Here is an 18,597-nt window from a genome sequence, read left to right on the forward strand (position 1 = left end):
GCTGTTTAATAAAACTGTTAGTTTTATTTTGTGTGTTATTATTTTAACTAGTATATGAATAGAGGCACTGAGAGGGTCATACACCATGGGGTCAACAGATTCTATTCTTTGATTTACAGAGATATAATTTTGACTCAGCTTTTTAGGAACATGTTGCCTGCTTAAAAGACTTTGCAACCCCACCTCTACCCACCCCATTTATGAAAGAGAAAAGGTTTTTCTCAGATCTTCTGATAAGGGACAAGCAGAGGAAAGCCAGCACTGTGGTTCCCATCATTCTGCTGGAAGCCCAAAGTAGAGGTCCCACTCACGCACTACAGTTTAGAACTGAGACTCTGCTCTGTGAATGAGATGCTGTGGATGCCCCATGCACGTGAAAAGAACCCTCTCTTCTCTTTATCATGGAGTTCCACAATTTTCATTCCCCCTTTGCTTAAAAACCAACAATTTTAATTTGGGTGGCAATTCAACAAACGGAAAGACTAAAGTTCCTAATCTCTGGGGCAGCTCAAGACAAAGTGCAGGCCAATGACATGTGATCAGGGTGTGGTGTGGGACTTCAGGGAGGCCAGCCAGGTGGCACAGACACAGCTGGGAGGGCCTCTTTTGCCCTCCTCCTTCCCTCCTGCCTGCTGTCTCAAGTGCAGACCTGGTGGCTGGTCCAGGCTGGAGTTCCAGCAGCCCCCCTGGACCGGGGCAGACTTGATGGTGGAAACCACATGCTCAGATGCTGGAGAAAGACCGATGACCTGGGGTCTTCCTGACGAGCAGTCCAGGATCAGTAAGGACTGCCCACTTCTAGAGTTTTTTGGAGGCTTGGGGGCTTTGGTTTGGTTTTGGTTTTGTTTTATGAGCAAATGTCCTGCTCTGCAGGCGATGTGAAAAAGTTTTACTAATACAGAAAAGGGCGGGTTACAGGGGACAACCCATCTTCCTGGACATAAGTGCTTTTCTCTGGTTATTTTAAGTCACAAATAAACCAGTGCTATTGTCCAATTGCCTAGGGTGAGGGTCCCTGGCATTGTCCCACAACAGATTGTTCTTTTATATGAGAAGGAGATAAATCTCTCTCTTGTTTATGCCCATTATTATTATTTTTTTACTACATATAGGCAAATCTAAGCCTAACCAAACTATGAGCTTTGCCATGGAATCGCTGTGTTATCTTGGACAAAATGGGTCCCTTCTCTGGGGACAGCCCCTTGTGCATAGTGGCAGAGACAGATATGGAGGCAGCTTGCATAGTTCTGAGACTGGGTGCTTTTGCCTGGCTGATAATCATGTCCTCTTCTTCTGGGAACAGTTCATCAGTATTTCTTTGGGGAATTGCCCTTCCGCACCCTCTGTCCTAGTTACATGAGACTGACACCCCTCCCTGGGTCCGGTGGTGAACATGTGACCCAGGCCTCAGCAGCTGTGGGGTGCACAGAACTGACTGAAGGAGACCAACCTCATGTGTGGAGCCCCTTGTGCAATGCACATGTGTACACGTCAACTCACGTGTATGCATCTTCTTGGCTCTTCCCTAGAGCCCGTTTGTGTGTGCCTAGCAGCCATGCACTATGTTCCTTTCTGCACCCACGCCATTCCACCCTGACATCCCAGCCTGTTTTGATGGAGCCTGACCTCACTGAACATTCACTTATGTGGTTCTATATCCAGTCTCTTCTTGCACAATTGGGAAACTGAGGCCCAGAGTGAGTCAGGGACTGGTCTGGGACCCAAGAGGTAAGCAGAGTCTAAAGGAAAAGGAAGAGTTTTAGCCCAGGGCTCAATATCTCCCTAGGGGATTTACTTGATGGTGAGAGCCTCTAAGATCCTAGGGGGACCCCTGTCTATACTCTCTCCATATAAGATCATGTTCCTCTCCACTCCCTCATACATGCACAGGCACCCTCACTCATACTGACTTCTCAGGTTGGGGACATGGAGGCGTGGTCAAGAAACAACAGACACAGGAGAACTTATGAGCAGGAGAGTAGAAATAGGTTGGAGGCAGCTCTGTCATGGGGCAGTGGCATCCGTTTTCCGGATACCTGCTCAATAGGTGAATCCCTAAGGTCCCAAGGGTAGCTTTGAGAAGACAGAACTGGGGTCTTGCAGTCCACCTCTGGAACTACAATGAACTCACAGCCCCTAGTGTGGACAGTGGCGTCAGGAGAGCCAGGTCAGTGACAGGTCAGAGGACAGGTGATGCAGAGTGAGGGACAAGTGATGAGGACGGGACATGCCTGGTGGGGGTGGGGAATGGCAGGGGCCAGAAGCAAGGCCAGGGCTCCTTCCAGGTTCCCCTTCACCATGGTCTCACTCATGCTTCTTGGGATAATTTCCAAAACAAATGAGTTGTCCTCAAGTCCTTGTCCACTTTGGGGGAAACAAAAATTATGCTGGGGTTCTATACTGGCTGTGTGCCTTTGAGCAGGTTGACTCAGCCTTCTGGACTTGAGTCTCTACACCTGCAAAATGGGGGCAAAAGCCTACCTCATCAAGTCATTAACAGAGGTAAAGCATGGGAAAATCCAAACTAATACAAAGTCAAAACACAAACCAGGTAAAAGAAACAGGAGTTGAAGTCAAGAAAGGAATGTACACAGCCCATCCAAGTGCCACGGAAAGCTCCTGACCAATGAGACTTGGCATGGTTAGGCCACCTAATCCAGGAAGATAGAATCAACAAGGAAGATAGCACAATGGAGACTTCCAGAGAGAAAGATATGAGTCTCACAAGATCTAAGGGGCCCATGCCTAGAAGATTTTCCTCAAAATGTTATAATTTGGTCAGGCAAATTGCCAGACAGATACCCAATCAAGACTGGATTAATTCTTTGTTGGTTGCATGGCTGTAATTATTTTATACTATTAAACACAAAATATATTTGTGCCCATACATTTTAATTATTTTGTTTTCCAAGATGGAAGTGCCAAGCATGCCTATTGGAATTATGTCCTCTGACATACTGGTCTCTATTTTAAGTGGCCCACTCCTGTGACCCACCATCCCTGCTAATCATGTGGAACTCCCCTTTCACCTCTGTCCTCCTCATTGGAAATGATCTCCACATGGGCAGGGACCACACCATGTCCTGGTCACTGATGAAGCACAGTGCTGGGTATAGAGCAGGGATGGATGGATGGATGGATGGATGGATGGATGAATGGATGAACAGATGGACAGATGGAGAGAGAAGGAATCTATAAAAAATAAGCCTTTACATGGGGAGGGTTGAGGGTGTTACAAGTACAGGCTCTGGATGGTATGCACGGAACGCTTCCAGCTGTCCTTCCAGCACTGAGCCACCTTCACCTGTGACATGTTGTCATCCTGGATCTTCTTCAGCTCCTCTTCAAATAGTGCTAAATATTTCTGGGAGCAAAGCAGCAGGAGGAGGCAGATGAGAAGGGAATTCTGCACTCTGTGCCCTAAAGGAATGCTATAAGCCGCTGGCAAGTAGCTTTTAATCTACTCCAGGCACTGGCAAGAGTTCCTCAAATCATCTCACATGTAATCTGCCAACCACCCATCAGGCAGGTCCAGTTGTTTTCTTCATTTTAGAGATGGGGAAACTGAGGCTCAAAACCTTGCCTGGGGCCACCCCGCTAGAAAGAGTCTAAGCAGGAACTAGGATCCACTTCCCTGACTTTGGATTGCACTCGTTCCTAACTGCCATCCTGCACTGCGGCCTCCTTGGAGCTCAAGGGTCTCAGCTTCCCTTGTAAGGCTGATCCCTCTACATCTTGAGCCCTCACTGAACACACCAGAGTTGTCCCCTCTACCCTGGGTTTGGCGTGGTGGCCAGGGCAGGGCCTGGGCTCTCCGAGTACAGGGATAAGCCTATCTTGTCTGCAGGCAAGACAATGTTCCTCTCTGGGCACCAGAACCAAAGCTCCCACAGGTGGCATCTGGGCAGAGCCTCCTCTTCAGGCAGGCCCCATGGGTGTCTAATAGGCACTGGATTCAAATCCTGCCTTTGCTACTTCAGAGTGGCATGAGGGGGACACATTCCTGTAAGCCTCAGTGTCCTCACCAATAATGAGGACACATCTACCTTCCTCGTGGGATACTTGTGAGGAGTCAACAAGATACCTCGTGTTGAGGAAAGAAGCTACCGCAGGTGCTTAGTAACTGCCGCCTCTTCCACCCACTGCCACCCACTGCTCCCATGGCCACTGTGCCTCTTCCTACTGTACCCCCTCACTCTGACTCAACTGCTCCTCCAGAAGGTCCTCCTTTATCCCCCAATCTGGGTATGGTGTCCCTTGGCAGGGTTCCCTCAGCACTGGGGCCCAAGCCATCAGACCCACACTCTCACTGAGACTGGACATTACCCACAGACCCCATCCTTGGGTCTGAGAACATTAACTGTCTTGAGCATTGGCACTGTGCCCTGGGGCACCCTGCCAAGGGTCATCTGCTCCATGGGCCAGACATCAGGGCACCCTGTGATGGGATGCTCCTTTCTTCCCAAGGCAGCCACACTGAGCCACCCTGTGCTCCCTGGGACATGCACGCCCCTGCCCTGTCTGTCAGCTCACCAGGTAGACGGCATCTCGGGCTTCCACAGCTGCCAGGTGGCCCAGGGTTGTTTTGGTGGTGGTGATGGATGATGTTTTCCGGAGGAGAATCTTATATTGGATGGTGACATCAGTGGGTTTGATTCCTGGCCACTTCCTACAAATAAACATGTATGTAAAAGCCTGATGGGCTTGTCATCCTCATGGTTCACAGTGTACCCTCCAATCCTGGTGGGAATGTTTAGCATATCTTTTTTTTTTTTTTTTAAAGATCATGTTTGAAACATCTTCATTAAAAGGAAAACCCTATTGAGCACTTAACGTTAAGCTTCTTTAAGTTCTTTCTTGTACTTTCACACTGTTTAAGTCCAGTGCATGTAGAGGGTCTGGGTTCTGCGTGGAGGGGGAGGGGAGGCCTGCCACAGCTCTGGCTGTCTCCCTTTTCCAGGCCTGTCTCCTCAGGAGGGGGCCAGCCGGGTGGCAGGCCCATTTTTCCTGGCCTATTTTTCCTACTGTGCTGGGCAAATCACTGCCTGACTTCTCCTAGAGCCACATTCTTGGGGCACAGGCAACAAACTGTGCAACACTGTGGCAGCTCACGCACGGTGACTCACAGTGCTATGAGCGACTCGAGACTGTGCCCCACATTGGGAGGGGCCTCCCTTTCTTTGCAGGCCGCTTTGTTGGTTCTTATAAAGGGAACTAATAGCTGCTGAGCTCTTACTATGTGCCAGGGGCACTCTAAAGACAATCTCCTTAAACTTTCTCTTTATAATAATACCATGGAAGGTAGGCTGACGTGCCCATTTCACAGGTAAGGAAACTGAGGCTTAGAACATAGTGCCTTTCTAAGGCTTCCAGGTGCCCCTAACCAGTCCACTGCACTGTGCTCCAGCAAACACAGCCGTGGGTGGTATTCCTCAATGCTCTTGGCTCTTACCTGCTCCCCCGTTCAATCAGGGGCTTCTCACTTTCTTCCTTCAGGGAAAGCCTAGCGAGTTTCCTCCGTATGAGGATTGATGTCTTCTGTTTGGGGGACTCCATCTCTAGCAGGCAAAAGACAGGTTATGACCATGGCCTCATTCACAGGCTGACATCAAGAGGATTTCCCCCTGACCTTACGTCTGGAGGGATGAGGGCTTGTTTGTTCCTCTCTTCCCCACTTGGAATCTCCAGTGGGACGCAGAGCCTGGCCCCACAGAGAAGCTGAAAGCACCAAATCTGTGGGCCTGGGGTGGAGGCAGGGGGGCGGCCAGTGGCAGCAGGCAGAGGGTCTGGCTGATGGATGGGGGGGTACGGTTTCAGTGCTCTTCTGCGCTCCATCGTGCAGAGCACGATGCTCTGACCTTTGTGCAGCTTCCATGAGCTTCCAGATAAGATTCTTTGGTTTATACTATCTCAAATGGGTTCTGAACTAAGAACTACCCCTGGGGCAAACATATACTTGTTGTCCTTCTGATGTCTGGCTCGCTGACTGTCCTTTGTTGTGTTTTCCCAAGGGGGCTGTGCCAGTGGTGTGCAAGCCAGCAGACAGCAGCAGCCCTGATCTGCCTGCTGTGGAGGGCAGGGCCATGCTGCTCGGCTGGGAAGCCTGACTTATAGCAAGAGAGGCTTCTCTGGGGCTGCTCCAGGGGGGCCCCCCAGCTCTATGGTTCCTTCCAAGGTATCAAGAGTGCCTTCCCTCTTGGGCCTCATCGCTAGTGCCTTGGCAGGTGCTGCTTCCTCAACAAAAGACCTCCAGAAAATGCTTGATACCTCAAAATGCGTATGCATTTTGACCCAAAAAAGTCCACTTCTAGGAACCTATTGCCCCAGAATAGAGATCTAAGGATGCAGATGTTCCCTTCAGCACAAGGATGGAGTGAAAAACAGGAAATGGCCCAACGTTCGACTGCAGGGGAGTAACTAATAAATTACAACACCCAGCAAGAGAAATCGCTCAAGGAGGTGACTGACTGGCTTGGCCAACGTCACCTGAGGGTGAATTAAGTTATAAGAGAGCACACACCCAGTAACACTCCCCAACACACACACACAGGCAGACACACTCCGGCCTGTGCCCCAAAGGAAAGAACTGGAAGGATGGACAACAAATGTTAAGGGCACTTAGTTGTGGGTAGAAGGACTGTGCTCTTCACCTCCTTTGAAACTGATATTTTTAGTTTTACTATAAAAAAATTCTTATTGTCCTTGTAATAAAAAACTTTTAAAAATAAAAATATTTTAATTACTAAGTGATAAATGGATAACATTTAATATATGATTCAAATCTTTATATAGTTGTAAAAGTAATACAGACATGATGAAAATTTAAACATCACCTAACGGGGCGGGGGGGAATAAACAATTTTAGGAGTCTCTCACGGTTCCACCCACCAGAGCTGATCACTGTCAGCAGTCCTGTACCCGTCCCTCAGGCTCTGTCTCTCTCACTCTCTATGTCTCTCTGTCTCTGTCTGTGTCTCACACAGATTCATTTATATATATGTAAGTGCACATGTTTATATCACATATGCAATTTTTTAAAAAAAAATGCTATCATAGGTAAATACCAATTATCGACTTGTTTTTCCCATAACAGTATCCCCCCAACTTTCCACATTGGCATGTGGAGACCCACTGCACCCACTTTGACAGCTGCATCATACGTACTCATACATTGGACCATAATTTACTGACCCAATCCTCTATACATGGATGTTAGTGTCATTTTCAATTCTCTGCAATCTCAAACAGGGCTGTGGTGAATATACTTGAAAAGGTATGCTTGAAAAATTAGGTAAGTATTTCTGTCGCATAAATTCCTGGGGTTAGAACTGCTAGGTCAAAGGTACACACGCTCCCAGTTGTGACAGGTACTGACAGAGGCTTCTCTGACACAGCGATACTGACATGTGCTTCTCCAAGGGTCTCTGTGGTGCTTGGGCTTTCTGACATCCTCACCAGGGCTGCTTGTCACTAAATTTGAAAACCTTGCCAGGCTGTGGGTGAAAATGATATCTTAATAGATGTCTTTGTTCTCATGATTCATCCTCACCGTCAAGGTCAAGCATCTTTTATACTCACTGGCTGTACGAATTGCTTCTCTTCTGAACTGCACATGTTTGTCCTTTGGCTCTTTTTACAAATTTAACCTATGCCACAGGGATGTTAGGTCTTTTTTTGACCTATGGCTTATTAAGAATATCTGTTCAGCTTGTGGTGTATTTTTCAATTTTTCAACATTTTTCTTTGTTTTTATTTTGGCCATAGAGGAGTGCCTGCCATTTCCTTAATGACTTCTGGCTCTCATCTCATACTTAGGAAAGCTATCCCTACCCCAAGATTATGAAAATATTTACTATTAGGGTTTTATTTTTTTACATATAATCTTTGACCCTTTGAGTGTTTTCTTCTTTTTTTTTCTTTTCTTTCTTTCTTTCTTTCTTTTTTTTTTTTTTTTTTTTTTGAGGGAGAGGTGTTTGCTTTTTTAATTAAAAAAAAAAACCTTACTTTTAATGAAAACAAAAATTCATCAGTCCTCTCAGTGGAGAATCTGTTTTCATTCTGGTGGAATTGGGGAAAAACAAATGCCCCCAGCCCATCACCCTCCATTCACCAACCCCCTGGGCCCCAGGCACAAGGCTGGTGGTACCACTTACTTGCAACCCGGACATCATCGATGGTGACCACTTCATCCAACTGCAGCAAGAACTTCTCGGCAAAGGTGGCCAAGCTGGCTATGAAAAACCGGCCATATTTCCTGGTGAATTCCTGAGTGAAACATGGGGAATCTGGTGTTGCAGGGAGAGGAGCTTGCCTCTCACGGCAGGCTGAGGGAGGACTTGGGGAGCCAGCAGGTGAGACAAGACCAAAGCCATGTGTCAGCTATGTCCAAGGTACGTGGCATCTGGTCCTCAGCCAAGAGGCCTCTCCCAAGAGCTGACTGGGCTTCAAGATAGGAAATGATTCAACAATGGCCACACACAAACAATTCACTGAAGAGTAATAAATAGACATGGATCTCAAAAAAAAAAAAAAAAAAAGATTCCCATTGATAATTTTGTGGTTAATTAATTTAGAAATCAAAGATTCTCACTAAGCCAGCAAATAGTAAGCAGCCAACCCTCTAAGACCTGTGGGCTTTCATGCCCCCCCTTCCACCAGGGTGCCAGCTAGGGGCCATACTCAGCGCTGTTGCTGGACTGTCAGCCAGGGGAATCTCCCTGGGGGTAGTACAGCCCTCAGCACCCACACCTGGGAGTTGATGGCACCACTGACCTCAAGCTTCTCCCTGGTTGTCATAATCACAGTGTCTAAATCGTCCTGCCTTTTCTCTTCCACTTGACACAGAGACTCCATTTCTTGGAAATGTGCAGGATGTCCGAGATTTTGATGGAGCTTGTGGGCATTTTCATCCTTCAAACAATCCATAAATTAGTGGGGACTTTGACTTGGTCTTTAGGTCAGGACCAAAATGTCATTGGCCCATGTCCTCTGCTAATAATCATGGCCATGGCCAGAATGATGTGTGCCCTGACCTGGGTGTATGAAGGGCCATGGATGAGCAGAGAAGAGGCAGAGAAGGTAAGATAGGGCCATGGCTGGAGCTGACACTGAGGGCTAGGGACTGGGAGAACTGAGCAGTTGCTTTAGTACAACCAGGTCCTTAGTCCAATAAAATCAATGGCATCTATGTCCCATGCCACCAAGGACCAGTAAGACCATTGTTGTTCATGTCAAGGATCACACTCCCAAAGAAACAGCAGACCCACCCAGTAAATCTAAAAAGAAGTTTATTGAACACCTTCTATGAAGAAGGCATTTCTCTAATGTTCCGTGCCCATCAGCCCCCTATCCAACAACCCCAGCCAAGCCAGTTCTGCCTATGCCCCACCTCCATTTCTGAGCTCCCAGGGCTCTTGGTCCCAGAGAGGAAGGATTGGTCCTGGGGCTCCCACCTTTCTTTTTTCCAGCTTCTCCTGATAATCCCAGAACTGTCCTCGGATCTCATTGGCAGAGGCGCAGAATCTTTTCCAGTGGTGTTCCTTGAAGTTCTCCATTACCAGCCAGCACACTTGGGGCAGCAGCTCCTCAAATCTCCTCATCTGGGCCCGCAATTCTATAGTAATTGGAGGTGGGGGACCAGAGGAAGGGACAGAGCAAAACCAAGGTTCTGAAGGAATCACTCCCACAAAATCCCAAAGCAGTGACCCAAAGAGAAAGACTTGATTTACAACATGGCAATAACTATCTCATCAGAAGGGGTCATGTGGTCAGAGCAGTATAGAAAACACTGGATTAAGCAAATTCAAAGGACTTTTCTTCAACACTCTACAGCTGAAGAAAAGTGCAGCAAGTCTTGAGGAGTTGTCCTTCAAAGACTGCCTCAACTCTAGGCCCCTTCTGTCCCTCCAGACCCCTAGGCAGCTCTATGTTAGACCTACCTTTTCATCAATATCCCTTTACATCTCACCCAGATTGTCATCTCTTTATTTTTCTCTGTTGAATTTTAGATATTTTCTTTGATAGTAAAGCCATTCATAATTTAAAAATCTCAACTATTTATTCTTCCAATATAGAAGTTCTATGTGGTTTTCTTTCCTATCTACTTAGTCCCTTCTTATTTGTGCTTCCAGTATCCTTTTCTAGTTAATTCAAATAAAGACATGATTTTATATTCTGTGTCTGATATGTTCAATCCGAAGTCTCTACTGATCTCATTCTTCTGCCTCATGCTAAAGGGGCCCTTTACGTGTGTGTGTGTGTGTGTGTGTGTGTGTGTGTGTGTGTGTGTGTGTGTGTTTTACTGGGAGCTCTTATTCTGGGCATTTGATTTGTGAGAATCCTTAGAGGTCTGAATTGAAGGCGAGTTTTTTTTTTTTTTTTCTAGAGAGGGTTTGTAGTGTCTCTACCAGATAAGCATCTGGGGACAACTAAAATCATTTTAAAAATCATTTTAAGCTAAATTATCAGCTAGAAGTCTTTTGGATGATCCACAAAAATAAAGTCGAACTCAGGCACAGAGGCTGCTTTACAGTGATGGATTCTTGTTGGAGTTTTCCTTCTGCTTTACCTGGTAGCAGAGTTTTTAATAAGACCATTTCTTTTGGGGCACTTGGGTGGCTCAGTGGTTGAGCATCTGCCTTTGGCTCAGGGCATGATCCCAGGGTCCTGGGATGGAGTCCCATATCAGGATCCCATCAGGGATCCTGCTTCTCCCTCTGCCTGTGTCTCTGCCTCTCTCTGTGTGTCTCTTATGAATAAACAAATAAAATCTTTTTTTTTTTAATTTTATTTATTTATGATAGTCACACAGAGAGAGAGAGAGGCAGAGACACAGGCAGAGGGAGAAGCAGGCTCCATGCACCAGGAGCCCGATGTGGGATTCGATCCCGGCTCTCCAGGATTGCGTCCTGGGCCAAAGGCAGGCGCCAAACCGCTGCGCCACCCAGGGATCCCACAAATAAAATCTTGAAAAAAAAAAACAAAAAAAACAAAAAAAACAAAAAAAAAAAAAAAGAAAAAAAAAACAATTCCTTCTGGTCACTGGTGGTGGCAGTGGTGTGGGAGTGGAAAGGGGGACTTGGTTTCTGTCTCATTCACCCTACTCTGCAGCAGTTGCCCTGTGAGGGGGGTGGGGCAGTTTTCTGTGGCTTTTGTCCTTCCAGACTTTCCATCTTGGGTGGTCTGGGGCTTTGTCTCCTGTTCCCAAGGCCCTGGAGGCCATAGAAACAAAGCTCAAATTCACCTGGGAGTCAGCAAAGGCCTTCAGGCAATGTGTTACTGTACAATTTCTCTCCTGGAGTTTCTATTTTCACTCAATCTGAGGGCCTTGTTATATTTCTTGCTTTATGGGTAGTTCATCAATACATTTAAAAGACTTTATCACTGGGATCCCTGGGTGGCGCAGCGGTTTGGCGCCTGCCTTTGGCCCAGGGCGCGATCCTGGAGACCCAGGATGGAGTCCCACGTCGGGTTCCCAGTGCATGGAGCCTGCTTCTCCCTCTGCCTATGTCTCTGCCTCTCTCTCATCTTTCTCTGTGTGACTATCATAAATAAATAAGCTTAAAAGAAATTTAAAAAAAATAAAAGACTTTATCACAAAAATGTTATATCCAATACTTTTAAATGTTTTCATTGGGAGAGTTGGTCAGGATACTGGACTCCCACTGACTTCCTACAGAAGCTTTCTTTTGAGGAAGGTCATAGAGGATGGGATCCCAGAGTTCACGTGGGGAAATTCTGAGCTAGAGAAACAAAATGCTGCAGTACTTTGAATTCCAGTCACTCCACAGTGACAGCCACCATGGATGATCTTCCCTGGATGTGGCAGGTCTCTGCAGCCAGCTTAATCCTCAGAAAACCCCTGCATGTGAGTGCTGTCTTAATCTCCAGTGTACAGACAAGGAAACTGAGGTGAGGTGACTGGGTTGAGGTCATAAGGCAGGGAGACGGCAGTGCTGGGTCTTGACCCTAGGTCTGGCTGTCCCCTAATCCTCTCCCTCTTCTACCCATGCTGCCCCTCAACCAAGACAGCAGGCCTTAGAGGCAGGAACAATTAGGACTTACAACTGTATACAACATACATGGCTATAGACAAAGATGCAGAGGAACATGGAGAAATGAGCAAAGGTAGGCACCGGGTATGTTTTCACAGCTTCTTTAATGTTGTTAGAATAAATGTGAATGGCACAATGCAGTCTATCTGCCTGTGTTCATGTCCCTCTTCTCTAAGAGGCTGTGTTTATCAGGGTCATTAGAGCCCAGCACAGGCTAGGCATACAGTAGGCTCTTAACAAATACCTGTGGAAAGTTTTCTTCAAACGGTCAAATACAGAGTTACCATATGCCCCAGGAATCCCACTCCTAGTCATACAGCCGAGACATATGTCCACACAAAACGTGTGTGTGAATGTTTGTGGCAACGTTATTCACGGTAGCCAAAGGGCAAAGCAGCCAGATGTCTACCAATGAATGGATAAAAAAAATTGCAGTACACGCACACAATAGAAAAAGAGTCAGCCATAAAAAAGGAATGACATTCTGACACCTGCAATGAAATGGACGAACTTTGAAAACATTATGCAAAATGAAAGAAGACCACATGGTATATGTTCCATTCATTTGCAAGCCCACAATAGGAAAATCTAAAGAGGGAGTAGCTGAGTGGTGCTTAGGGCTGAGGCAGGGATGAAGGGACAGGGTTTTTTTGTTGTTTTTTTTTTTCAGATTTTATTTATTTATTCATGAGAGACACACAGAGAGAGGCAAAGACACAGGAAGAGGAAGAAGCAGGCTCCCTGCGGGGAGCCCCATGTGGGACTCGATCCCAGGACTCCAAGATCACACCCTGGGCTGAAGGCAGGCGCTAAACCGCTGAGCCACCCAGGGATCCCATGGCACAGGGTTTTAAAACTGACAGCAGTGATGGTTGCCCAACTCTGTGAATATACTAAAATCCATTGAATTGTACACTTTACGTGGGCAAATTGTAATGGTATGTATCTCAATAGAACTGTCAAAATCATCTGTGCAATGAACAAAACATTCTTAGTGATACGAACCACCAGATTTCTCAAGAACGGTGATTTTTTTCAACGTTGTTTCTTCCAGTTAAATCTGATCAATGTTTTTACCTCATTCTAAGATGCTAGCTTTTCACAGGGGAGCTCCTGGGCGTCCCCCCCGCCGGTGGCCTCCAGGTCAGGGAGGCGTCCTCCAGGCTGTGAGGCTCAGGCCCTGCTCAGTGGGTGGCACAGGTCACACCCTTGACCTGCCTGCCCACCTGCCTCCCGCACTCACCTATGAGGCAGGAGTTATGGTACTCCTCTGTCTGGGCGTGGTACTCCAGGATCTTCTTGCAAATGTTCTCTGCGCACTGGTCAAAGTTTTCATACATGCAGTCAGGCCTGGTGACTGAGCGCTTCTCTCTGCGGTAAAACTCCTGCAAGAGAGGTTGACGATGTATGGGCGAGGACCTTCACCAGGAGGCTCTGGTCCATGCTCCCCCAACCTCCACCCTGTTCCCCATACCACCTAGCCCTTTCTCCTCATGTCACCTCCACTTGTGACACTTCCTACCCAGCCGCCCTTTACTCTGCTGTCATTATCCCAGTATGCAAGGCATAAGGGACCAAATGGCAAAACTCTATTTGTCCTTCAAGACCCAAATGGAATCTTATTTCAATGACCAGGTTGAGAGGTTTCCATGAAGCTTTCTATGAAATACCACGCTGGGTACTAGACCAAGCCACAAATATGGAAGATCCTACAGAATTTGCAGCCCCGTGGGAGGCTGACAGGAACATGCACAGACACCCCTATGTAGCTCCCACTGAAGGCCCCCCCGGGTGCCTGCTCCAGCACCCCCACCCATCTCCCTCTGGTACCACCATCTCTGTTGCCCATCTGCAGGGTGCTTGCCTCCCAGGGACAGAAATTGGGCTTGTTCCGCTTGGGCCACCCAATATCTGACACACAGTATCCAGGAAATGTCTGGTGGCTCAATATATGGTAAATGAATGAATGAGGTTTAATTTCTAGGAAAACACATTAGGTGACAGAAGCTGGGTAGCTGTGGTCGTGGGAGCTGAAATCCCATTTCCTCAGTTTCACCCACAAGGGCATTATCAGCAGAACACAAGAGGCAGAGGCAGCTGGGGATGTGTGGCCAGCAGCCGGCCAAGAGACAGACAGAGGCCTGTGGGTAGCAGCCCTCACCTCCACAACGTTTAGCAGATGCTCATTGCTCTCCCAGAGGAGGGTCAGGATGATCCCTTTAAAATCCCTGCAACACACAAAAGACAGATCCCTGAGAAGCCTTGTCTAATCTTACCAAATGCTGTGGACTAAACCAAATGGATAGCACATTCTGAGTGCTCAGCAGCCTACCTAGAATTGGACGGTTCATGTGATGCCCAGGTTCTCTCACCTGATATTCCTATTTGCCTAGTTTAATGCCTCTTGTATGTGACAAGCTGGGTTTGGCCTCTTCCAAGAGTCTATTCTCTTTTGGCCTCATCACTTCTTAAAGCTAGCTATGTGCTCCTGCCCCAGGACCTTTGCATACACCAATGCCTCTCCAGAGAACACTGTTAACTTTCCTATTGGTCATATTTGCTACTGCTCTTCCTCAGATCCCAGTTTGGTGGCAATTCCTGACCATCCTATTCCCATGCTCTCAGAGTGGTCCCTAGCCCTATAACACTCCCCACAGGGGGATTTGGGATTGATTTGTGTGACTGGCTGATTAACCTCTCTCTCTCTCCCAGAAAAATGGTAAAGTCCACCTGGACACAGAGTGTTGTGTCTATTTTTGCTCACCAAGAAATCCCCGCCCCCATCCCACTACAATGTCTGCACTTGTCAGTGCGTCAGTATTGGTTGAAAGAACAATTTCTTATAATTATTAATTAAATGAGCAAGACTTCCTGTAGGACCAAACATCTTCCTTCTGCCACTTCTGGCCTTGAGGCTGACTGTGCACACACTGCGGCTTTGTTAAACAAATTTGCACAGACCCATTGGATATTCTTGTCCAGTTAGGTCAACCTTCTCTATAGTTGGAGTGAAACAAGGGAGAGGTGTCTTAGAACCGCATGTAGCTGTAGGACACTTGATTTTTCAGTTTCTGTTAAGTGATTCCCCAACTGTTGTTCACGTACATTGTTGGCCAATTTCTAAAATAAATGTGTATAGGTCACTTGATGTTTCATTTGAGAATTCACTCATCACAATTAAAGAAAATTAGTAATATACTGAAGAGCAAAGGGAAAAAAGGCCAACATTTTATCATGTTTACTTCTGCTGCTTTTAAAATCAGTTTGGAATTAGGTTCATGTGTATTTCACATTCTGTTCACTTGTTAAGTGTTCCCCCACATTACGATATCTTTTTAAATGCCTGTGTAACACCATCAAGTATGGAAGCAGCATGGTTTACAATCCCCTATTTTTGAACTCTTAGGGTTTCCCATTTTTAACTGGGATAAAGAGTATTCCACGGTGTATGTTTTTGTGCAAGTTTTCTCTTCTTGATAGGATGGTTTCCTTGGGAGAGACACCTAAGGAGTTGCACATAAAGGCATAACCTTTACTATCTTCCCAAACTGCTTTCTGGAAAGATCATTTGCTGTTGGCCATGACAAAAACTGTTCTTGGCCAAGTGTTAGGCAGGCTCCTTCATATGTTTTCACCATCCTTTCCCGAACAGTATTTCATTGTGCGATTCATGCCACTGGCATGATTTTACTAAGGATAATGTGGAATCTCACTGGCTTCTCTGGGAAACTTCACATCTCTCCAGACTGGCCCATCTAAGCCCTCTGCCCTCACCTCACCTCTGCTCCTTGAACTCCTCCTCTTACCACCTCCATCTCCCCTTTGGTTTCCTGGTACCTGGTTCATTACGCCCCTGCAAGTGCCACCTCTGTCCACCTTGCAAGACCCCTCCTTTCCCACTCCCTGCCCTCAGTTCCCACAATCCCTTGAACTTTGGGATTCCCGTCCCCCCTGGGGTTCTTAGAGGACCCTAAAAACAAATACCTGAGATTGAAAAGGAAAAAGGGCTAATTGGAAACAGGCTGAGTGTTTTAGCTACTTGTATGCACCCCAGGATTTGAAAACTTGTCGAGTATACCTCTTTTCATGGCAATAAATCTATTCACATGAGTTCAGTAAGAATCATCCTTCTTATAATGGGACATAACTGGTAATGCTGATATATAACCAAGGCTTTGACTGGGATGTCATATGGAGAAGGACACATAGAATCAGATATGACCAGACAATTTTAAGGAGCTAAGGTCAACTTTATGGACCCAACGCTCACAAAGCCCTCTTGGGAAAACCAGCCTGTACCTGGTTTACAGGGTTCCTAGCCTTATAGGTGAGTAAGGAAGGCCCCTTCCTGGCAAGCCCAGGAATATTAGGATATTGTGGGGGCCTCAAAAAGAGAGGTTTCACCTAAATCTAGAGGGATTACTGGTGAAATCTGGCCTCGTTTCCTAGCCTCAAGAGGCTTTTAAAAGTCTAATCTTATGAATGGGTAAAGAATATGTGACACACACACACACACACACACACACACACACACGCATGCAATGGAATATTACTCAGCTATCAAAAAGAATGAAATCTTGCTATTTGAGATGGTGTGGATGGAACTAGAGGGTATTATGCTAAGCAAAATGTCAGAGGAATATAAAATTCATATGATTTCACTCGTATGTAGCATTTAAGAAACAAAATGGCTGAACATAGAGGAAGAGAAGGAAAAATAAAACAAAAACAGGGAGGGAGACAAACACATAAGACACTCAACTAATAAGAAACAAACTGAGTTGCATGAGGGGACGTGGGTAAGAGGAAGGGGTAACTAGGTAATGAGCATTAGGAGGGTACATGATGTGATGAGCACTGTATGTTATATGCAACTGATGAATCACTGAACTCTACCCCTGAAACTAATAATATACTATATGTTAATTAAATTGAACTTAAATTTTATTTATTATTTTGTTTTTACTTTTTTGTATATATTATTTTTTATTTTTTTGTATATATTTTTTAAAGATTTTATTTATTTATTCATGAGACACACACACACACACACACACACACACAGAGGCAGAGACACAGGCAGAGGGAGAAGCAGACTCCATGCAGGGAGCCCAACAGGGGATCGAGTCCCCAGGATCAAGCCCTGCCTAGGCGGAAGGTGGTGCTAAACCACTGGGCCACCAGGGCTGCCCATTTTTGTATGTTTTTTTTATTGGAGTTTGATTTGCCAACATACAGCATATCACCCAGTGCTCATCCAATCAAGTGCCTCCCTCAGTGCCTGTCACCCAGTCATCCCCAACCCCTGCCCACCTCCCATTCCACCACCCTTTGTTCATTTCCTGGATTTAGGAATCTCTCATGTCCTGTCACTCTCTCTGGTATTTCCCACTCATTTTCTCTCCTTTCCTCTTTATTCTCTTTCATTATTTTTTATATTCCCCAAATGAATGAGACCATATAATGTTTGTCCTTCTCTGATTGACTTCCTTCACTCAGCATAATACCCTCCAGTTCCAACCACGTTGAAGCAAATGGTGGGTATTCGTCGTGTCTAATGGCTGAGTAATATTCCATTGTATACATAAACCACATCTTCTTTATCCATTCATCTTTCGATGGACACCGAGGCTCCTTCCACAGTTGGGCTATTGTGGACATTACTGCTATAAACATTGGGGTGCAGGTGTCCCGGCGTTTCACTGCCTCTGTATCTTTGGGGTAAATCCGCAGCAGTGCAATTGCTGGGTCGTAGGGCAGGTCTATTTTTAACTCTTTGAGGAACCTCCACACAGTTTTCCAGAGTGGCTGCACCAGTTCACATTCCCACCAACAGTGCAGGAGGGTTCCCCTTTCTCCACATCCTCTCCAACATTTGTTGTTTCCTGTCTTGTTAATTTTCACCATTCTCACTGGTGTGAGGTGGTATCTCATTGTGGTTTTGATTTGTGTGAGCTTAATTTTTTTTTGAAGTCTCATCTGAAATTCTTTAATGAAGAGTTCCAGCAACACAAACTTAAAAAAATCTTCTCCTACATCTACATTAATAATCAGATCAAATCTGAAGGGATCAGGTTTCTTTTGTAGGCAAGCATCAGAAAAAGGAGTGACAGAAGTTTTATGCCTCAGTGGAAAACTATAGCACAGTCTTGTGGGGTAGAAAATTCTCATACTGTTCACTGTCTTTGAGATTTTGTTACTTGCCTGTAAAGTGGACTGGGATCTTGCCGTCTGCCACATTTTTTTCAGTTCTCACCAACCTCTCAATTCTTCTAGTTTTCTTCAATTCGTGGCTACAACTCCTCACATTAATATTTCCAAATTCTCTCCCACCCTCCTGATTTGATGCCGCTGAGAACTTGATGCCTGGATCTTTATTGAGACTTTTTGCATTGTATAGCTGGCTTTTCCTCCAAAATATAACAAAGTCCAACAAGCTGATGCTGGATGATGGACAACTGTAATGCCTGAAGCTGCTCCTGTGTGGGCCACTCAGGATGCCTCAGGCCCAACATCTAGAAATCTTGGCTGGCTACCCTACTAC

General features: G+C 46.1%; 1 protein-coding gene across 5 annotated transcripts in view; it reads right to left on the reverse strand.

Annotated features, from left to right (window-relative positions):
• CCDC180 (coiled-coil domain containing 180) overlaps positions 1 to 18,597 on the reverse strand; it is a 66,662-nt gene continuing 48,065 nt past the window's right edge. For all 5 annotated transcript variants that reach the window (XM_072727884.1, XM_072727886.1, XM_072727888.1 and 2 more), the window contains 8 exons: positions 14,215 to 14,281; positions 13,297 to 13,438; positions 9,453 to 9,613; positions 8,773 to 8,910; positions 8,154 to 8,265; positions 5,453 to 5,558; positions 4,534 to 4,669; positions 1 to 3,364 (listed from right to left, as the gene is read on the reverse strand). In XM_072727884.1, coding sequence (XP_072583985.1) covers positions 3,233 to 3,364; positions 4,534 to 4,669; positions 5,453 to 5,558; positions 8,154 to 8,265; positions 8,773 to 8,910; positions 9,453 to 9,613; positions 13,297 to 13,438; positions 14,215 to 14,281 — 994 coding nt within the window. In that variant the 3' untranslated portion in view covers positions 1 to 3,232. The remainder of the gene's footprint in view (positions 3,365 to 4,533; positions 4,670 to 5,452; positions 5,559 to 8,153; positions 8,266 to 8,772; positions 8,911 to 9,452; positions 9,614 to 13,296; positions 13,439 to 14,214; positions 14,282 to 18,597) is intronic.

This window comes from Vulpes vulpes, chromosome 12 (assembly GCF_048418805.1).
Source record: "Vulpes vulpes isolate BD-2025 chromosome 12, VulVul3, whole genome shotgun sequence".
In the NCBI taxonomy this organism is placed as follows: Eukaryota; Metazoa; Chordata; class Mammalia; order Carnivora; family Canidae; genus Vulpes; species Vulpes vulpes.